This window comes from Dermacentor silvarum, chromosome 11 (assembly GCF_013339745.2).
Source record: "Dermacentor silvarum isolate Dsil-2018 chromosome 11, BIME_Dsil_1.4, whole genome shotgun sequence".
NCBI lineage: Eukaryota > Metazoa > Arthropoda > Arachnida > Ixodida > Ixodidae > Dermacentor > Dermacentor silvarum.
In genome coordinates, this window is record NC_051164.1 from 48,300,749 (window position 1) to 48,321,103 (window position 20,355).

Consider the following 20,355-nt stretch of genomic DNA (forward strand, 5'->3'; position numbering starts at 1 on the left):
CGTTCAATACCGAACTACTTTTTCATGGTGGCAAGATTCAAACACGCAAAATTTCGGAGATTTCCGAGCTCATGAAAGCGCACCAATATCAAAATGGAGCCCTACAATGCAGTTTCTCATATCCATGCAAGCTTCGTTATGCATATAATTACCCCCAATTTGTGAATAATCAATTGCCCTCTAATTACAGTGTCAAAAAGTAGTGCCTCGAAACACGTCCTGACATCATCCTAAAGTGGTCCTCCAATTATGTACCTGGTATGTTCTCAGTGTCTACTTGGGAGGGAGAAATGGACTTGATCAGGAGCCTTTAAGTATTATTGCAGGACATCCTTAGGATGTACGAATGTGCTGATGCCGACATCCCAGATAGTTACTGTTACCTTTGCGTTGTCTGGGCTGCCTCCTTGGCCCCTCGGTTTCACTCGTGGTCAACGACGCACGCGCGCGAAGCAATTTCGGCCGCCGCACTTCTTACAGCATTTGCCTTGAGCAGGGCACTTCGCTTTTCCGTGTTCCATGAAACCGCAGTTTGCGCAAATACTAAGACTGCTTTTCGACGTCACATCACGTATGCTGGCTTCATCTACCTTGCTCGCTGCCGCCTCCAGGATTTCGCGAAAACGGTGCTTTCCTTGGTTTCTAGCTGAGTACATTTCAACCGTTTTGTCATACGAAGGACTTTCAGACACAAGTTTCTGCTGCAAGTCTTTGTCTCCGATTCCTAGGATTATTCGACTGCGCAGAAGTCTCTCCTCTAGTGCTTCAAATTCGCACTGGCCAGGGAGAATATTCGCTAAGGTCGATCAGCCGCCTGTTCAAAGCGTCGCGCTGGTTCCTGACGCCAGAACTAAACTCGTTGATTGTCGAATTAGTTCGTGGTTTGTAGTGCGCGTCGAACTTTTCAATGAGCTTATCGACGCTCTGCTTCTCGGCCTCATCCTGAAAGCTGAAGATATGGAACGCCCTCCTTTGTTCCTCACCAACTATCGCCATAGAAAACAGAACAACCTCACTTTTCCAGGTGATTCACTCATGGAAAGCATCACCCGTAGTGTCCGGTGGCTTTGGCGTTAGAAGAAGCGTCGATGCCATACTTCTTTACTCTGTCTAGAGGCTCTACTGGGGTGGTGCCGGACCGAGGGTACGGGGGTGCAACCGAGGCGAACGGGGCTAGCGAAATGCATCGCCCGCCACTTCTGACACCATCTTAGAGGGGCGTGATGAGGAGAACGAAATACAGTTTATTATCAGACAAAGCCCTGATTAGGTGTTGTGACGGAAACTAGCGCCACCACCGAAAGACCAGATGGACTCCCAGGGGGCGCACCGAGCTAACGAGCCGGCACTCGGCGCGGGGAGTTGTGCAGCAGCAAGCCGCCATGTTGGCTGTTTGTAGCGTAGACAATAAACGCCGTTATTCTCATCTTAACAACTGGCGACGAGGATGGGAACAAGGGCTGGCACAAAACGTGGCATGCGCAGTGGGGGCCCTAAGGGCGTGCGTGAACACGACGATGCGCACAGTTACAATGCTGAACTGCTCTCGCCGATCCCGACAAGGTACAGAGCGTTTCTAAAAACGGTAACGAAGTGGGCGGACATAACCGAGTGCTTGTGCTGTGTCCTCCTCCTCTCCCGCCTTCCGCCCCCCCCCCCCCCCCTCCCCGGGCAGAGGCTTTTATTTTATTCATTTATGACTCACAATAACAAATGCCCCCCCCCCCCCCCCTTTATTCAAGCCCAACATACCTGTTAAGTTCTTTTAGGTATTTTTACGTAAAATCCACTCCGCTCCGCCTTGACAGTCACGTGCCTCGTTTTTGACTCCGCCATGGCGACAGGAGAAACTCGTGGACGCGGTGAGCCTTCTCCTGAAAAAACGCGAATGCGTCGGCATCGTTGGCATCAACGGTTGCGGCAAGACCACGCTGCTGGAGACCCTGGTCGGGGTTCGGGTGCCGACGTACGGCAACGCGTACACGTCCGCGCTGTCGCTGGTCACCGACATCCGCGGCTGGCAGCGGGGCATCGGCTACGCGGCCGACCGCGTCTCCAAGGACAGCATGCCGGCGCTCACCGTGGGCGAGCTGCTGGACACCATGGCCAGGCTGCGGGGCGTCGCCCAGAGGCGCCAGGCGGTGACCAGCATACTGGCGCTCACCGGAAGGCTCCGCGAGGACCAGATGGCCAACCAGTACAGGTGAGGGGTGATGCCGGAACTTAGCCTCCGAGGTTGCCGTGTCCTGTGGAACTGTATATACGTATAGCAGTCACTGTAAATTCTAAGTAAATTTGACGCTGCGCTTGTTCAAACCCGAATAAGATCGCGGACCGTGGATGCATTTGCTACGATTTTAGCACGTGTTTGTTAGAAAGCACACTGCATACTGTTGACGTCCGGTTATGTTTCCCACTGGCTTTATCTTTAGCGTTTACAACTAAATCGGGCAGTTTTGAGAAAGCAGAAAAAAAAAACAATAATTTGAGATAACTGTGTTGTAAGGCGTGGATTCTATTCAACAGTTACAGTAACAATTTGTTTTTTTAAAGTTCTGTAAAAATGTTTCAATGCGCTAAGACCAGCCGCATGGCAGCTTATAGGCACTATTTTACTCAATATTAGTGATTGAGAAATCTGCGACTACTTTCTTAGGAAGATGGCCGAAGTTTGAAAGCAAAAATTCTGTGCACTGGTCCTCATTCCCACGCTGCTCTAACTTCCAAGCTTTTGGGACACAAGGGTGGACCCGGTTTCAAGGGAGTGGGGGGCTCATTAAAGGGACAGACAACCGCTGAGAACATGAATCGAGATAAACCCCGCTGATGGAAAGATTGCCTATTGTACTGGTTAAAACGTGCCATGTTTTTTTTTTCATTAAACTTGAATTTATATTTTTAACTGTTCACCAAAAGTCGCGAAAAATGACCTTTGAAATGCAATAAACTTTTTTCTCTTATAAGTGTTTTTTTTCTCTAAATTACTATGTGCAGATCGGCCTTCGTTTGTAGCGAGTAGAAAAGTAGCGCTGCCTTCGCCTTCGTTTTCCATGAGTTGGCTTGGTTCGTCTATCGACAGAAATGCAACGATGGGGGCCAGCCAGCCAAGGCGTAGGCGTGTACTTGGGAAAAAACGCGGTACAAATATAAGAAAGGTCTGTACGCCAACGCAAACCTACTGTACCAGCTTTTTATTTTCAAAAGGGGTTGAAAAGGTCAAAATGCAGGTGGTTAACCACAGTTACACTCACTCCTGGGAAAGCAGAACTTTGCGCGGTTTTCGCGATTTGCGAGGTGGGCTGTCGGCATCGCTATCACTTCTCAGCGTTGCTGGAGGAGGGACTCTTATTTTTTTAGAGGCTGCTTAGATCGAAAAATTCTGCTTACAAAATATCCACGTGCTTTTTTGAAGTAACCATTGCAGGTATAAACTCTACCCAGGGTGAGCCTTTAGTTGCTCTATAAAACACTAGGTCCCTAAAAATTGGTTGTCAATCCCTTTAAAAGAAATATGGAAAGGCGGAGAGGGGGCTCACTACACGCTAGAATTCGTCAGCGCACAAACTTTCCTGCGCAATATACAGTAGATTCTGTTGAAGCGGAACACTAAGGGATCAGGGATCTAATTCCCGTTTGTCAGTAATTTGATTTACGGAGAGATGGAGCTCAAGAATACGCAAGACGCTGGTTTGAAAAAAGGCAGCTATTGTATTGCCAAGAGCACATATCAGTACAAAGCTTTCTTTTTTTCTCGGAGTTTCGACGTTTGGGCAGAAGCCGCTGACAACAGCGACCAGCGCTAAACGTGGTTCCAAAAAAAAAAAAAAAAAAAATTAGCCGGAATAGCCGTTTCAGTGAAGCAATCACTGTCCATGTCCGGGAATTTCGGACCCTGATTTTTCGAAAATCTCGCAACTTTATGGTAATAACCAGCGTAACTCAATCGGGAGCATTTATATATATCAGAAGATTGGCCGAGTTTCAACAAGTTTCAATTAGCAACGGCGAGGGGTTACTGTCTTGTACTCACTTACGCATTTACGGCACTTAGCTTCGCAAGCGCTGCTTTATACGCTGCTATTACGCAGCACTAAGCGCAGACTAATACCCCTGTCACACGGTACATGTAATGTCATTAGCAGTAAATGACATTCATACCGAATGCCACTGCGGTCTTGCGTTCCCAGGCTACCCGGGTAAACAAAATGGCATTCGCAATTGATGGCAATGTTTATCGGCAGGCTGCTATGATAACGAAACCGTGCAAATCGTGCTTCTTGTTTACATATTTTCACTATATTGTTAACAATACAATGGTCAACATTGGATCGTTATTTGTAAATATATTACATTTCGTTTTAACTTATCTATTTTGTCATTTTTTTGCCAAGCCCCTGTCGTCGAGAGTACACAAGTCGCGCGTGAATGAGTTCGGGAAACTCATTCGATGGGCGAATGCCATTAGCAGTGAATGTCATTCACTATGCCTGTGTAGAAGCAACAAAAATGGCCTTAACACGTAATCTCATTCGCCGCGAATGCCATTATACGTACCGTGTGACAGGGGTATAAGTGTCCTAAGCGCGTCCTAAATGCGTATGTTGTGCCTAAGTGTCTAAATGTGCAGAAGGAAGTACCCTCAAGACGGTGCTAAAAAACTTGTTGAAACTAGCTTGATCTTATGAAATGTACTTTTTGAAAGTGCTGCCCATTGAGTTACGCTGGTGTATTGTGGCGAAGTTCGACAGATTGTCGAAGGGGCAATTTCCGAAATTCCTGGGGAGGAAAGTCATCGATAACTCTGGTCTCCGCCTTCGGCGTGAGTGCATTGTGCGGGAGTTTCTGTGCCTCATCGGAAACGCTAGGAAAACTCGCAGCTCACCGACATTGCCATCACAAAGAAGCCACAGCCAGCCACGACCAGGATAGGGTCCCACTCACCAGGGCACCAGCAAAAGCCGTCTATGCGAAAATGGGGAGAACCGCCGAGAAACTCGGGGCGATCGATTGACCCGAGTGAGCTGCCCTGTTAGTCGCCATATAACAGATTCTGTAAGTGTAACAAATTCTTTAATAGTTTACTTACGTTTACTCTTTATTTTTTGCCGCACTCCTGCCTTTCTGCCCAGTCGCGGCGAGCTCAAGATGCTGTTGATCGCGTGCGCGGCCGTGGGCGTCCCTCCCGTGATGATGGTGGACGAGCCGTACTCTGACGTAGAACCGCTGTACCGCAACGAGATAATCCGCATGCTGCAGCTCCTCAAGGACAGCCGGGCCATCTCGTTCGTCCTGACCTCACACCGGCAAGTATTTTTTGACGTGTTCTGCACAATCTTCACTGAGCTTTTACGGGGGAAATCACCGTATACTTGTTCGATTCCGACCACCGTCCAAGCACTTTCTCTACAGCAGAGTAGGCCTTCAACAGCCGGGAGAAAGGAGCCATTTCTCGGTAGATTTTTTTTTTGCAATTTCAAGCAATTCCGCACCATAGTTAGCGAAGACTTGCCTCTGACGCTGAAGTCTGCTTCAATATAACGTCTTTCAAACCACGTCTAAATCAAAATTAGGTTGCACCGCGAGGCCCCTGGAAGGGTGCCAGAATTGCGAGAGCTAAGTAACAATTCCGCACTGAAAAAAGAAGCACGTTCTGATTGCGTAGACTAACCTGTAGCGAATTCTTCTTTAACTGGAAACCTATACCAAGGGAAAGCAATAGAAAGCTGTCTTCTTGTCGTCGCGAGTTAGAGGATCGAATATGACGTTCGAAAAGTTTAATTGCTTCGCATCATACCCGGAGCTATATCATTGCGTGGGCGTCTTAGACGTAGTCGAACACGGCGGGTTGGCAACCTTGGCATGTCGATAGTTCGTTTCAAAGAACCATTTTATTATGTATGCTCACCTGTAGAACCTCCACCTTGTCGCAGTTTCGCCCCAAAGGCGAAGCATCAATGGCGATTGCAAATGAGTAGAGAGCTATATACGGCGTAGGGATGGTAGTTTTATCGGCTGCATAAACTGTGACGCATTCGCTTACTAACTTAATTAACAAGCACGATGACGTCAGACAACCACTGTCAAAACGCTGGCGTGAGCGGCGAAAGCAAAGCGCATGCAAAGGTAAGAGCCGTGTGGAGATCGCTTTCAAGGTACGGTGTTTGCGACAGCCCGCAGCGGCGCAAAGTACAAGTGTGCAGTTGTTGGCAGAGTAGAAGCCGCACCCGCTCCCTCCCGCACTGCCTTCCCGCTTTCGTCCTTTCGCGTGGGAGATTGAGTTGCCAGTTTCCCTTGCTCTCGGTCGCAAGATACGCATTGAGTACCGCGGCACAGCGTCGCCCCCCCCCCTCCCTCCCTCCCTCCCTCCCACCCCCCTACGGCCTTTCGCGCGATGGCAGACGTCGCGTTTGCTCTCCGGCGTGCGTTCGCTCTCCGTGAAAAAATCACGGGTCCCTCGCGCGCTTTCACTCGCACATAGGACGCGCAGCGATGATTTTATCGCCCTTGGACTTTATACGGAACCTCACGGCGACGCCGACGGCAGAAATTCGCTTGGAGTGTCCATATAATTGCTCTCACAATAAAAGCAAAGTGGGTTGTATTGCGCGCGGCAGACACTGCCATATTCTGACAGGGAGCTTACACACTGTCGTTGAAAAGAAAAAAGTGTACGATCACTGCATTCTACCGGTATCGAGATATGCGCCGTCAATGTTGCGGTAAAAATGCACTATTGTTCCACTTACTTTTCATGAAAATGCTATTTTATGCATTGAAGAATAAAAGTAACTTGAACGCCAATGGATTTCGTCAGACACTATTAATATCTCGAAACTGGCGTAGTCATGAGATATCTTACCAAGTAGATACGCCTTGCGAACTCACGAAGTATAATTCGTAGATTGAAATACGCGTTGTAGAGTAATTAATTAGAGTTATTTATTTATTTGTTTAAAATACTGCGGACAAGTCCAAGCAGGGTGAGCAGAATACACAAGATTATTTACACAAGAGACCAGGATGAAACAAGTTTGTGACATGCTTTTCACACAATTTCTTTGGTCATAAGGTGGACGTTTAAAAAATTTAAACAATTTGGTTATAGTACGACACTAATACACGAAGAAACATCAATAATTACACAAATGGTATACATGTCACGGCCGCTGGGGAAATGCTTCAGTTAGATTATGCCAGTCAGCTATTGTTTATGGAAACATAAACATTTTGAATTTGTGGCGTAGAAGGCATAGTTTACGGAAAGCGGCAGAGTACCGAAAAGTGTCAGTCTTTGCGAAAATTGGTGCTATAGAATGAGAGTAGTGGTGTCGAGCGGGTCTGCTTATCATAGGGGATACGTATGCTTTGGTGTCTAAGGCTAGCCTATGATTAATTAAGCTTGAAAGAAACTCTAGTCGACTTTTCTTCGAATTTGTGATAGTTCGATGCCATTTGCGGTTGTAATGCAGTGGGGGAGTCAGTAGTTCTAAATTTACTGTAAATAAATCGGACTCATTTTCTTTGAGTTTTTTCCAGCTTCTTAATGGTAATTTTTGTGTGAGGGTCCCAAACTATGCAAGCATACTCAAGTTTTGGCCTAATTAACGAAAAGTAACAGAGTAAGAGAGGTGCTAACATATGGGGCAGAAACTTGGAGGTTAACAAAGAAGCTCCAGAACAAGTTAAGGACCGCACAAAGAGCGATGGAACGAAAAAAATCTTAGGACTAACGTTAAGAGACAGGAAGAGAGCGGTGTGGATCAGAGAACAAACGGAGATAGCCGATATTCTAGTTGACATTAAGCGGAAGAAATGGAGCTGGGAAGGCCATTTAATGCATAGGAGGGATAATCGGTGGACCATTAGGGTTACAGAATGGATACCAATAGAAGGGAAGCGCAGTCGAGGTCGGCAGAAAACCAGGTGGGATGATGAAGTTAGGAAATTTGCTGGCGCAAGTTGGAATACGCTAGCGCAAGACAGGGGTAATGGGAGATCGCAGGGAGAGGCCTTCGTCCTGCAGTGGACAAATATATAAGCTGATGATGATGATGATGATGAAGAGAGTTTAACACTAGGCGGGGCAGTTTTGAATTTGTGGCGTAGAAGGCATAGTTTACGGAAAGTGGCAGAGCAGATGTTATTTATGGTCAAGTTCCATGATAAGTTACTCGTTATTGTTAGACCAAAGTGCTTATAGCAGGCTACTTTCAGTAAAGGTGCTGCGCGATATGGGGACATACACATTTAGTGTATGTCCCCTTTTTGCGCGATATGGTGACTATGCGGATATGGGATATGCGGATATGGGGATATGGCGATATGGGATATGCGGATATGGGGATATGAGGACTTTTTGCGCGATATGGGGACATACACATTTAGTTGCATTAAGAAGCATTCCCCATTGCTCACACCATTTTAACACATTGCCTAAGCTAGAGTTAAGGTCACATTGGTCACTAAGGCAGGTAACTTCTCTAAACAAAACACAATCGTCAGCAAATAGACGAATTCGTACTGGGGTGTTAACCACATTGACACTATCATTTATGTATAGCAAAAAAAGTTGGCGGCCGAGTACGCTTCCCAACGGAACGCCAGAAGTTACCGGAACGCAGCCAGAGTGTTTTTCTCCTACCTGAACGTATTGAACTCGCACAGAACGCGTAAGGGCGTAGTAGAGGAAAAATTGATACAATTAGGGTATCAAATAGATACCCTAATCGCCCCAGAAGTAAGGCAGCCTTTAAATGTAGGAAGAACGTGCACAGAACACGTAACGGTAGGAAGATGACTCGCAGGAGATTGAGAGGAAAGCAGCGCAGGAAAACGCGTGCGCATGAGATGGGTGCGCCAAAGAAAAAGATGAAGCCAGAGTTAAGACAGAGAGCTTCCGAGCTGCGTGAGAAATGTGCTAGAGGAGGAAGGAGAAGGAAGCAGGCTGGGCGTAGAGAAGCATGGGAGCTCCGTAAAAGGCGGAGAAAGCGTACAGGTATAACTGGTAGGCTACAAAAGGACTATCATTAGGAATGCCCTCGGACAGTGGAATTGTCAACTTTTACAAACGTGTGTAAATAGCAAGTTTATTCATGTAGAGTGTTGTGGGACAATGAACATTCTGAACTATTGAATGCAGTGTATTGTGCGGTGAAAGGTGAAATGTGCGCGAAAGTGTGGTGGTGACAAGCGAGCCGCGAGCACAAGTGAAGTCCGCAAGTCTCAGAAGAAGAGTCCAGCAGGAAAATTAAGGACAAGAGAAAGCAGTTTTTTGAGAAAAAACTCTTAAAAAGGGGAGCCATGTCATGAGTAAGACGCCGGAGGCGAAATAAAAGAAAACGAGGACGATGTGATCGGAGCGTTCCGAACGGCGCGAGCGCGCGAGGCGCGTGATCCGAGCTGTCATCGAGGGAGAAGCAAGGCTGAGCGGGCATTATCGACGTGGCTCCGGGCCAGGAAGGTCGCATCGCCAGCTCCGCACTGGCGACGGGAGACTTGGGGGTCTGGCCGAGTCCGTGACGTTGGCCGTCCATGGTGTGGCCGTCGACCTCGGCAAGTTCGAGTGAGGCTCCTGGACCGGCTGCAGCTTCTCACGGCAGGACCGGGCACCCCAGAAAGGACCCCTCTTCCAAGGCAGACCGGCACGTTCGATGATCCCCGGAACGCCACGTCGGCTCTCGGGAAAGGAGCGAGACGGAAGCAGCGGCCGAGGACGTCGCTAGGCCTAACCCGTCACCTCTCCCGGCCACGTCAGCAGCAGCGACCGGGTTACCTAGGCTTCCGAGACGAGCCAGTTGAAAGGACCGACTTCTATGCAGCAACGTTGATGCGAAGATCGGCGAAACGGCCACATGGAAAAGGATTCTACGAGATTCCGGCCGGGAAGATACGAGCAACCACAGCTCCGTAAGAACGACTTTCTTGTATCGTCACTACAGTAGGCCAGTGATGCCAGACCTTGGGGTAGGAAGGGCCTAGGACTAACGAAGGCGAAGTTAAGGATATTTATTGATTCATTAGGTTGTACATTTGTTAATATTTATTTGTTTGTTGTGTCTTAGTTCAGTGTGTAGCTTGATTTTCGGTTTGAGGCTTTTTGGTTTTGAGTTCGCGTGTAAACAAAATCTGCTTGCTGTGTTGCCATGCCTCTTCCCTATCCATCTCTCCTAACACCCGCACGCCCCCGAGATCAGTGACACACGAAAAACACATCACACTAAACAAAACACAATCGTCAGCAAATAGACGAATTCGTACTGGGGTGTTAACCACATTGACACTATCATTTATGTATAGCAAAAAAAGTTGGCGGCCGAGTACGCTTCCCAACGGAACGCCAGAAGTTACCGGAACGCAGCCAGAGTGTTTTTCTCCTACCTGAACGTATTGGTTACGGTTTTTCAGGTAAGCTGAAATCCAGAAAATAAATAATTCTGGTATGCCAAATAACCGAAGCTTTATAATTAGTTTATTGTGGGGAACTGTATCGAATGCTTTACTATATTCTAGGAATATTGCATCAATTTGACTGTTAGTATCAAGACAAGCTGCAAAGGTGTGAATTACACTAACCAATTGTGTTGCAGTAGAAAATACTTTTCGAAATCCATGTTGGATGATTTGTTAAAACTGGCTGTTCTTCCAAGAATTCGTTCAATTTGTTAGCTATTATGTGTTGGATAAGTTAACAACACGATGTTAATTAGTCCAATTATGTTAAATATTCAGTTAGGCATCTTGATTCATCGTAGAAGTAATGGACGCCTCATCGTGTATTTAGATCAAGCGTTAGAATTTCGCTATGTGCCACTGTCACACACCCCGTGAACGAGGCGCCAACGCCGGTACAAATTCCAAAGCCGACTTATTAGCTGCAGAAAAAATAACCCACGAAAGCAAGACAATTAGTAAGGGGCCCTCTGGTGCGCCAGCGAACGCCGGTTGTGGTCCCAAGACCTAATCAGAACCCAGAGTTGTCAAAACACAACAAAATATATTCTTCAAACAAGGCAGTTACAAACATACGTGCACACTTCGGCTAGACATATCACAATACCTTCGGTCGGAGTTGTGATCCCGTAGCGTGAACAAAGCTTGGGAATCTTCTAGTAAATTCTCGCATCTTCTACCGCGGCCGTCGGAGCGTCGTCGAGGAGGGTGGTGACTCATCCGTTGGCGCGCGCGCTTGGGGTTCTCCTTCTCTCTCTCAACTCACGCACAGATGGCCCAGCCGGCGCGCCATCCATGGCGAGACTGAGCGACCAATGAAGTGCCGGCGAAGCAGCCGTTAAACCCTCGCCTAGTCACGTGGTACCGCAGCGGCGACGCTCTGAGCGAGCGCAGCTGCGACGCCTCTCCGCAGCGGATCACGTGGCGTGACGTCACACCTGCCACACTTGCGCTCCGGTGGCTCAAGGTCATTGCGACGCGATGAATGACCTTGCGAGACATGGCGTAGTAGAAATCTCGTTCTAAATCAACTGGTACCTGACGTGCGTGCGCGAGACGTGAGAAACTTCTCTACGTTGCGCGCACGTGCATTTCGATCACGCAAGACCTTCACGTACGAACCTTGCCTGACTTTTCGCCAAAAAACACCTTTTTAGAACCCGAAGTTCCTAAACTAACATAACCGAACTTTTTGGCAGAAAACACCTTTTTACACCCCAAAATACCTAGATTCACCTAATCTAACCTAACCGAACTTCTCGCCCAAAACAGCCTTGTTACACAACTTCTTGAAAAAAAAAACACCTTTTTTACACACCAGAAAACCTAACGGAGCACTCATACAGCGCGTGGAGCCATATTTCTTTTGTCGCCGCTTCCTAATTCCGCGCTCTGTTCTACGCGCGTGCGCAGCATGTCCCACTTCGAGCTGCTCTGCGACCGCGTGGCCATCATGGACTCGGGCACGATTCAGGCGATGGGCGACGGGCTGCAGATGGATCAGAAGTACGGGCGCTGCTACAGCGTCACCATCAAGCTGCCGGCCGCGAAGCGCAACAGCGTCACCCTGATCAACCGCATCTACTTTGCGATGATGGAGTTTCACCAGTGCACCTACATGTACAACTACAAGGTGCCCTATCGAACGTAGCTTTGTATCAGTCTACGATGTTTTACGAGTCGCCCGACCTTTTTCAGCCCTTACAGAGCGCCAGTTTTTATTGAAATAACCACCTGCAATGAACTGCAGGGTTGATCTTGTGATAGCGAGGGTTTCTTTAGATTAAAGTAGATTTTTCTTATTTCCAGCAGTGGTTGCAGGAAACAAAAGTGCGGAATTTTCGGAGATTTGTACGGTATAGTTTTTGCCAACTCCACGTGACACGTTAGCGTGTACAAAACTGTACTTGTTTATGCAAGTCACTGTATTGTTTGATGGGAAGTTTATAGCTGTGGCCGCGATCAGTGCTGCTCATAGGAGTTCTTTTCAGCTTTAGAATGATGCTTATCAGCACCTCTAACATGTTCTTCCAACCAGATTTAATTCATCACTCAGCAAAGCATCTCTGGCAGCTGTACTATTCAGAAATTATGAGACGGGCCAGAAATGCAATGAGGTAATGCACGCGGCTTCCAGGCCTTCCAATTGGTGTGTTGCGACACCACAGACCCGAGCACATGAGGGTCGGACCCTCCCACGCTTAACCGTGCGTGGCTTAGCCGTGTCCGGGGAAAAGGGGATCCTGGGGGTTGAGCCGATGCCGGGAGTTGGACCTTTATGGCCCCCCGGCGGAGGCAACACACTTCTTTGGCCTCCGCTTCACGTAGACGGCACCCCCGGACTGACCCAACCGGGGGAAATCGGTAGTTGCCTTTTCCTGGCTCTCTCTCCAATCTTCGTCTTTCCCTATCACTTTTAATCTTTCCTGTCTTCTCATCTTTTCCATTCACTTCGACTTTTCCTGGCGGCAAGGGTTAACCTGGTGTGGCTGTCCTACCTTGGGTATACCATATTGGGTTATAGTAACGGCATACTGCTGGCGCTGTGCAGACTTGTTTACATGTTCTGCCACGTCCCCTTGTTGGGCTCCGTGGTGGGTGGCAGACGCCGTTGCCGAATAAACCACTTCTTTCCATGGGATCCCCAAACCCTTTTTCAACCGATCGTGCCTCGAAGAGGGTACGCACCGACGCAACCTCGCTATTCTGGCCCAAAAAGAATTTCCCGAAATTTCACGTCCTTCATTGTGAGCAACCATCTACGAAAGCTAGAGCAATTTCTCCATTTCTTGTGGCCAAGTGCCTAAAAGAGACCATTGGAGCTGGGTATAAGGCAACAAAGATGGCAACCGGAGATTTGCTCCTCGAACTAAAAGACAAGGAACAATACAACAAACTCGCACACCTCGTAGCCTTTGGTAACATCCCTGTTTCTGTAAGCGCACATCGAACAATGAACACAGTAAAAGGTGTAGTATCAGACGAAGACCTAATGACATTGAATGAAGAAGAACTCCTGGATGGATGGAAGGACCAAGGGGTAATCCATGTGCAGCGCATCAAAATCAGACGGAATGACAACGAAATCTCAACAAAGCATTTAATACTCACTTTCAGTTCAACTACTTTACCCGAGACTCTTGAAACCGGCTACGTAAAACTTCATGTTCGACCATACATTCCGAACCCGCGACGTTGCTTCAAATGTCAAAGATTTGGTCACGCATCCCAGAGCTGCCGAGGGCAGCTTATGTGCGCAAAGTGCGGCACAACCGGTCACTCTTCTGACGATTGCAATAATGACGAGGTACATTGTGCTAACTGCGATGGCAGTCACCCTGCATACTACAGAGCTTGTCCAGCCTGGAAGAAAGAAAAAGAAATAATTACTGTAAAAGTGAAGGAGAACATAACATTCCGTGAAGCACGACAACGTATCTCCTCTTTATTCTTGCTCAAAACATCTTTCGCCGAAGTGGTGCAACGGGGGGCGGCACCACAACGGCATCTGGCGGCAGCCCGGACCACGCCTATAGCGTGCCGAGGCCAACGCCACCCGCCCCTAAGGTGGGAGCAGCCAACGCTGCCCTGCCATCTCTCAAATTGTCCACACCAGTGGCCTCTATAAGCTCCGGCAGCAGCCAGGGTACCGCAGAGGCCCCAGGGGTCCTGTCGACCTCCGGTCCGGTGGGGACGAAGACTTCGTCGCTCGAGATGAAGTCTACGCGACGCACACATCGCTCTCTGGAGCGGGTGTCCAGTGCCTCGCAAGAGGCTATGGACACCAGTCCAAGCCAAACGGCGCTAGTAGCGTCGATGGAGCGGCGAGGTTCTCTCGACCGCTCCAAAAAAGACAAAACACCAATTACAGGGCCTAACAAAGGCTCTGTAAAGTAAGTTACTCTCCTCCTTTTTGAGACACACAGCACCTTTCATTTTCCTCAAACATGAACACCATAATGCAGTGGAATGTTAGGGGACTAATCCACAACCTAGACGACATCCAAGAACTTATCAATAAATTTAATCCAAAGGTGCTGTGTGTTCAAGAAACACACCTAAACTCCAGAAACACCAACTTCCTACGTCAGAATATTGTTTTCAGAAGAGACCGCGAGGATTCTGCCGCATCATCTGGTGGTGTGGCCATCATACTCGACAGAAGTGTAGCCTGTCAGCAACTTCCACTCAATACGGCACTTGAGGCGGTAGCCGTTCGTGCTGTACTTCTGGGTAAACTCGTAACCATTTGCTCGCTCTATATACCCCCACATTATCCTTTACACAAGCATGAATTTCAATCATTTATAGATGAATTACCGGAACCTTACCTCGTTCTTGGCGATTTCAATGCACACAGCAGCTTGTGGGGCGACACGCGTATCGATGCGCGAGGACGCCTAATCGAACAATTTCTTTTCTCCTCTGGTGCGTGTCTCCTGAATAAGAAGGAACCCACCTACTACAATCTCGCAAACAAAACGTTTTCTTCCATTGATCTCAGTGTAGCTTCCCCGTCTATATTTGCTGAGCTTAAATGGGAAGTTATAAAAAATCCTTACGGGAGTGACCACTTCCCGATACTGCTGAGATCACCACTACAAAACGAACCACCACAGGCACCTCGCTGGAAGTTGGATACGGCAGATTGGGAGAAATTCCAAAGTCTTACAAGTAGTATCTCGTGGTCTGACATATCTTCGCTGGGAATTGATGCTGCTGTCGAGTATCTTACATCTTTTATAATTGATGCCGCCTCTGAATGTATACCTAAAATAAGTGGTGCGACCTGCAAACGCCGTGTCCCATGGTGGAACGACGAATGTCGGAACGCACGTAGGAAACAGAACAAAGCGTGGGGCTTGCTACGGGACTCCCCAACTGCGGAGAATCTTGTCAATTTTAAGAAGATAAAATCGCAGGGCAGAAGAACGCATCGACAGGCCAGGAGAGAGAGTTGGGAGAAGTTTTTATCAGGCATCAACTCGTATACAGATGAGGGCAGAGTCTGGAAGAAAGTTAATAAGATAAAAGGGCTACAAACTTATTCACTCCCGTTGGTAAACACACAAGGCGACAGTCTGGAAGAACAAGCTAACTGCCTGGGAGCACATTTTGAACATGTGTCCAGCTCATCCCATTATTCACATATATTTAAAAGACACAAGGTTGTAATAGAAAAACAGAAACTAGAAAGAAAATGTACCGAACACGAGGCATACAACCAGCCATTCGGCATTGCTGATCTGTATGCATCGCTTAGTTGCTGCAACAAGTCTGCCCCAGGCCCTGACCGCATAGCTTACCAAATGCTGAAACACCTTCCCCATGAAACAAAGAAACCTCTGCTCTCCCTATACAATGCTATATGGACCTCCGGCGAGATCCCCTCTGCCTGGAAAGAGGCCATTGTCATTCCTATACTGAAGCAGGGCAAGGACCCATCGTCTGCTTCAAGTTACCGGCCTATCGCACTAACAAGCTGTCTCTGCAAACTGTTCGAAAAAATGATAAACCGCAGACTAATACACTTCCTCGAATCAAACAAATTGCTTGACCCGTACCAATGCGGGTTTCGAGAGGGTCGATCCACCGCCGACCATCTAATACGTATTGAGACGCAAATTCGTGAATCTTTTGTCCATAAACAGTTCTTTCTGTCTGTATTCCTTGATATGGAAAAAGCCTACGATTCCACGTGGCGGTTTGGAATACTTAGAGACCTCTCACACGTTGGTATACGTGGTAACATGTTAAATGTCATAGAAAGTTATTTATCTAATCGCACATTCCGTGTTCGTGTGGGAAATGCTGTATCAAGACCATTTGTGCATGAAACTGGAGTGCCACAGGGCGGGGTGCTTAGTTGCACTCTCTTCATCGTAAAAATGAGTTCTTTGCATCTGTACATCCCAAGAAACATGTTTTACTCTGCATACGTCGATGATGTACAGATAGGTTTCGCCTCGTGCAATCTTGCAGTCTGTTAGCGGCAGATTCAGCTTGGTCTGAACAAGGTGTCTAAGTGGGCAGACGAGAATGGATTTAGCCTTAACCCACAAAAGACCACCTGCGTCCTGTTCTCCAGGAAGAGGGGTCTGCACCCCGATCCTGACATTGAGTTGCAGGGACAACGTGTGGCCGTAAAAACAGAACATAAATTTTTAGGTGTGATTCTAGATACGAAACCTACATTTGTGGCACACATACAGTATATAAGAAACAAGTGCATGAAAACAATGAATATTCTAAAAGTGTTGTCACGCCCCGTTTGGGGTAGTGACACAAAGTGCCTTTTAAATCTGTATAAGAGCCTACGCACACGACTAGATTACGGCGCCATAGTGTACCATTCCGCTACGCCAAGCGCCCTAAGGATGCTGGATCCTGTACACCATCTAGGCATCCGCCTAGCCACTGGTGCCTTCAGGACAAGTCCTGTGTCAAGCTTGTACGTAGAAGCGGACGTGTGGTCGCTTGACATGCAACGTTCATACTTAAGCCTTACCTATTTCGTGAAAGTAAATTCGAACTCGGAACATCCGTCCTTCTCAATCATAAATGATATGACCAGTGCCACACTCTTTAATAACCGGCCGACAGTAAGAGAACCCTTTTCACTACGTATAAGGAAAATTAGTGCAGAAATGGATATCCCACTACTTGAAAATAATTTGATGGCCCCAGCAAATCCAGTGCCACCGTGGCAGTGGCAACTCATAGAGTGTGATACTTCGTTTGTAGAGGTCACAAAAGACGCTCCAGAGGCACATATCCAGATGCATTTTCTAGAAATCCAGTTCAAGTACTCGTCCTGCACTCAGTTTTACACTGACGCTTCCAAGTCACATACAGGGGTTTCTTATGCAGTAGTCGGCCCATCGTTCTCCGAGTCCGATGTACTGCACCCGGAAACAAGCATTTTTACGGCTGAAGCCTATGCACTTTTATCAGCCGTGAAGAATATAGGCAAGTTAAAACTCAAACGATCAATAATATTTACAGACTCCCTAAGCGTTGTAAAAGCTATCATGACTCTACACAGACACAAAAACCCCGTACTCATTGAACTGTATTCTGCTCTGTGCAAAGCATATATGTCTAACCAGCATATTATTTTGTGCTGGGTGCCTGGCCATAGAGGCATCGAGGGTAATGTTTTGGCTGATCAAATGGCCTCAACTACATCGCGAGCCCTTAACCCTACAGCTTCTATCCCTGCCGCAGACCTCAAGCCCTACTTCAGAAATAATCTTCGAAGCCACTGGCAGCGCTTGTGGGATGCCGAAACGAACAATAAGCTCCATTTAGTTAAGCCACAGATAGGTCCCTGGCATCCCGTTACGAAAATACGAAGAACTAATGTCCTATTCTCTCGTTTGAGAATAGGACATACATACGGCACCCACAATTTTCTTTTAACTGGAAATGACCCACCTACCTGTGGTAGATGTGGAGAGAGGCTTACCGTGCTCCACGCCCTCGTGGAGTGCAGAGAAGCCGAAACAGAGAGAAAAAGGCACTTTCCTCTAGCGTACCGGTACTGTCTCCCTCTCCATCCCGCTATTTTTCTGGGTGACAAACCCCTCTTTAACACCAAAGCTGTCCTGGGTTTTCTTAGCGATGTTACATTGCATGTTATTTGCCCAATAGTTTCATAGCGCATTCTCTCTCCAGAGGATGCCGCTGCGATAGTAGTTTTGTATAGCACGCGTCTCCAGGCCCTTGCATTTCAAAGGGCCTGTCAAGGCAGTAGTGCTTTTTGAAAAGATTTATCAGTGATAAATTGTCATTTATCATCATTATCTTGCAATTTGTTCTTTCATTTCATAGTGCACCTCATTAGCCATTGCCATAATTTTATTACATATATATTTTACGCATTTTATAGCGATTGTTTTTAGGCCCTTTTACAGCCACGACACATCTACCTTTCGCAATTCATTGCTCCATTGTGAACTTATTAACACAGGCCTGGCGCTCTTTGGCCATACCTGGCCCTTGCGCCATTAAACATCATACATCATCATCATCATCATCATCATCATCATCATCATCATCATCATCATCATCATCATCATCCAGGCCTTCCAAAGCAGTGCGTGGTTTTTGGTGGTAGCTGTTAGCGGACACCACGAGGGAGAACAAACGAGGTGGTTACAAACTACCATTTCGTGAGGGATTTTTTTTTTGTTGGTGTGAGCACTCCTTCATGTTTTTACTTGGCTAGGCTGCAAAATAATCACGTAATGCAACCTGATCGCTCTTTTCCCTTCTTCCTTTGGGATAAAAGAATAATACGATGCTCCATCACGAAGTTTGAAGTTAATTATCACGGCATAAGTATACGGAAGTGTGTTGGTATACAAAATGGCTGCAGGAGGAGGTCCCAAAGTAAAACTGTCAGGGGGACCTTTTATGTCGGCGGGATTATTCGATTACAAGACACGTGAGTCTAAATGCAGTCGGCGTGCAAGTTGTTAAAATGGCATAAGGGAAACGAGCAATATGAACAATATACAGTGAACAAAATTGACAATCACTTTAGCATACGCCAAAAGGGGTGAAGGGGAAATCCTGCGCGCTCGAGAGACGTTAATTAAATTACTTGACATTCTCATTCGAATGCGTTATTATATCTTATTACAATTGTTTTTTTTTCGACTAAAGGTCGCGAGATCGAGTGCCTTAATTGGCGCTGCCTTAATTAACCTCGCCCTAATTAATACCAAAGGTAGTGGGTTCGATATAGGGCCTTAATTAACTTCGCCTTAAAGCCACAGGTCGTGAGTTCGACTCCCACATAAGCTCGAGGGTTCGAGTCCATCAATTAACTCTATCTTAATTAACACGATCCCGACGGTGACCCGCGCACCATCAAAATTGTTGAGTGAGCGTTTGCGTATAGGTAAGACACGACGCCGGGTTGGTGTAGTAAGAACTTACTGCACCAATTGGGCATCGTGTGCGATTTCGCGTCGATGTCACGGCTCAAGTACGCCTATTATTAAGGCGTCCTTAATAAGGCGTCCAACGATATTTCAGCCAGAGATACACAAATATCGAGAATAGTAACACAAAGCCGATCGAGGGATTACAAATATTTTATTGCGTTCCATTGGTCTGTGCCGTAGAAGCTGACCTGCCGTCGACCTTTCGCGCAGGGCACGATGCTGTTTGTGGTGGGTAAGCCGTACACCACCTGGGCCGAGCTGTTCGCGGCTCTCGTGGCCATGAAGGACGCCGAGAAGCTGCCCGAGTTCTCCGTGAGCGACATCACGCTCGAGCAGATCTACGTCGGCCTCTCGCGTCGCCAGATCCTCTTCTCGGGCGCACGGACGGGCGCGAAGTTAAGCGGCATGCCGTCGAGCATCGACAGCACCCCGGGACCCTGCGAGGGCACCAGGAAGGGAAAATAAAAATGGCCGATTTGTGAACGTCTTCCCTGTCTGCTCGTTCCGTCGGTGTTTCTTCGTCGGCAATTCAGCGGTCTTCTATGCCTTCAAAACGGCCCTTCTTTAGGGCTACTCCTACCATCGGGATTGCCTGTTTAGCAGACACTAAATGCAACTATTAGGTCATGCCGAAAGGATGGATTAGTGTTTTGTGGTCGATGCTGCATGTACACTTCAACTTCCGTTGAGTTGAACGGCAATCTACTGTCTATAGACTTACACGGGACTTCCACGTGATAAGGACGTAGAAGCATCTGCAAATGACTCAAAAAAAGCTTTCTCTAGTATTTTTCTGACAATAATAATAAAAATACACGTAGAAACACCTCCGGAAGTTGTCTAAGTAGGCATAAGCATTCTGCCACTTGCTCATCTCCACGCAGCCCGGTGTCATTATGAGTGTTATGACACTAGGGCCGCGATTTTGTAGCGATGCCTTTCCGGTGCTAAT

General features: G+C 47.4%; 1 protein-coding gene across 1 annotated transcript in view; it reads left to right on the forward strand.

Moving 5' to 3' along the window:
• LOC119433054 (retinal-specific phospholipid-transporting ATPase ABCA4-like) overlaps window positions 1–20,355 on the forward strand; it is a 138,081-nt gene that overhangs the window by 94,866 nt on the left and 22,860 nt on the right. Inside the window, exons 25-27 of the mRNA XM_049658544.1 lie at window positions 1,845–2,203; window positions 5,130–5,303; window positions 11,863–12,082. Coding sequence (XP_049514501.1) covers window positions 1,845–2,203; window positions 5,130–5,303; window positions 11,863–12,082 — 753 coding nt within the window. The remainder of the gene's footprint in view (window positions 1–1,844; window positions 2,204–5,129; window positions 5,304–11,862; window positions 12,083–20,355) is intronic.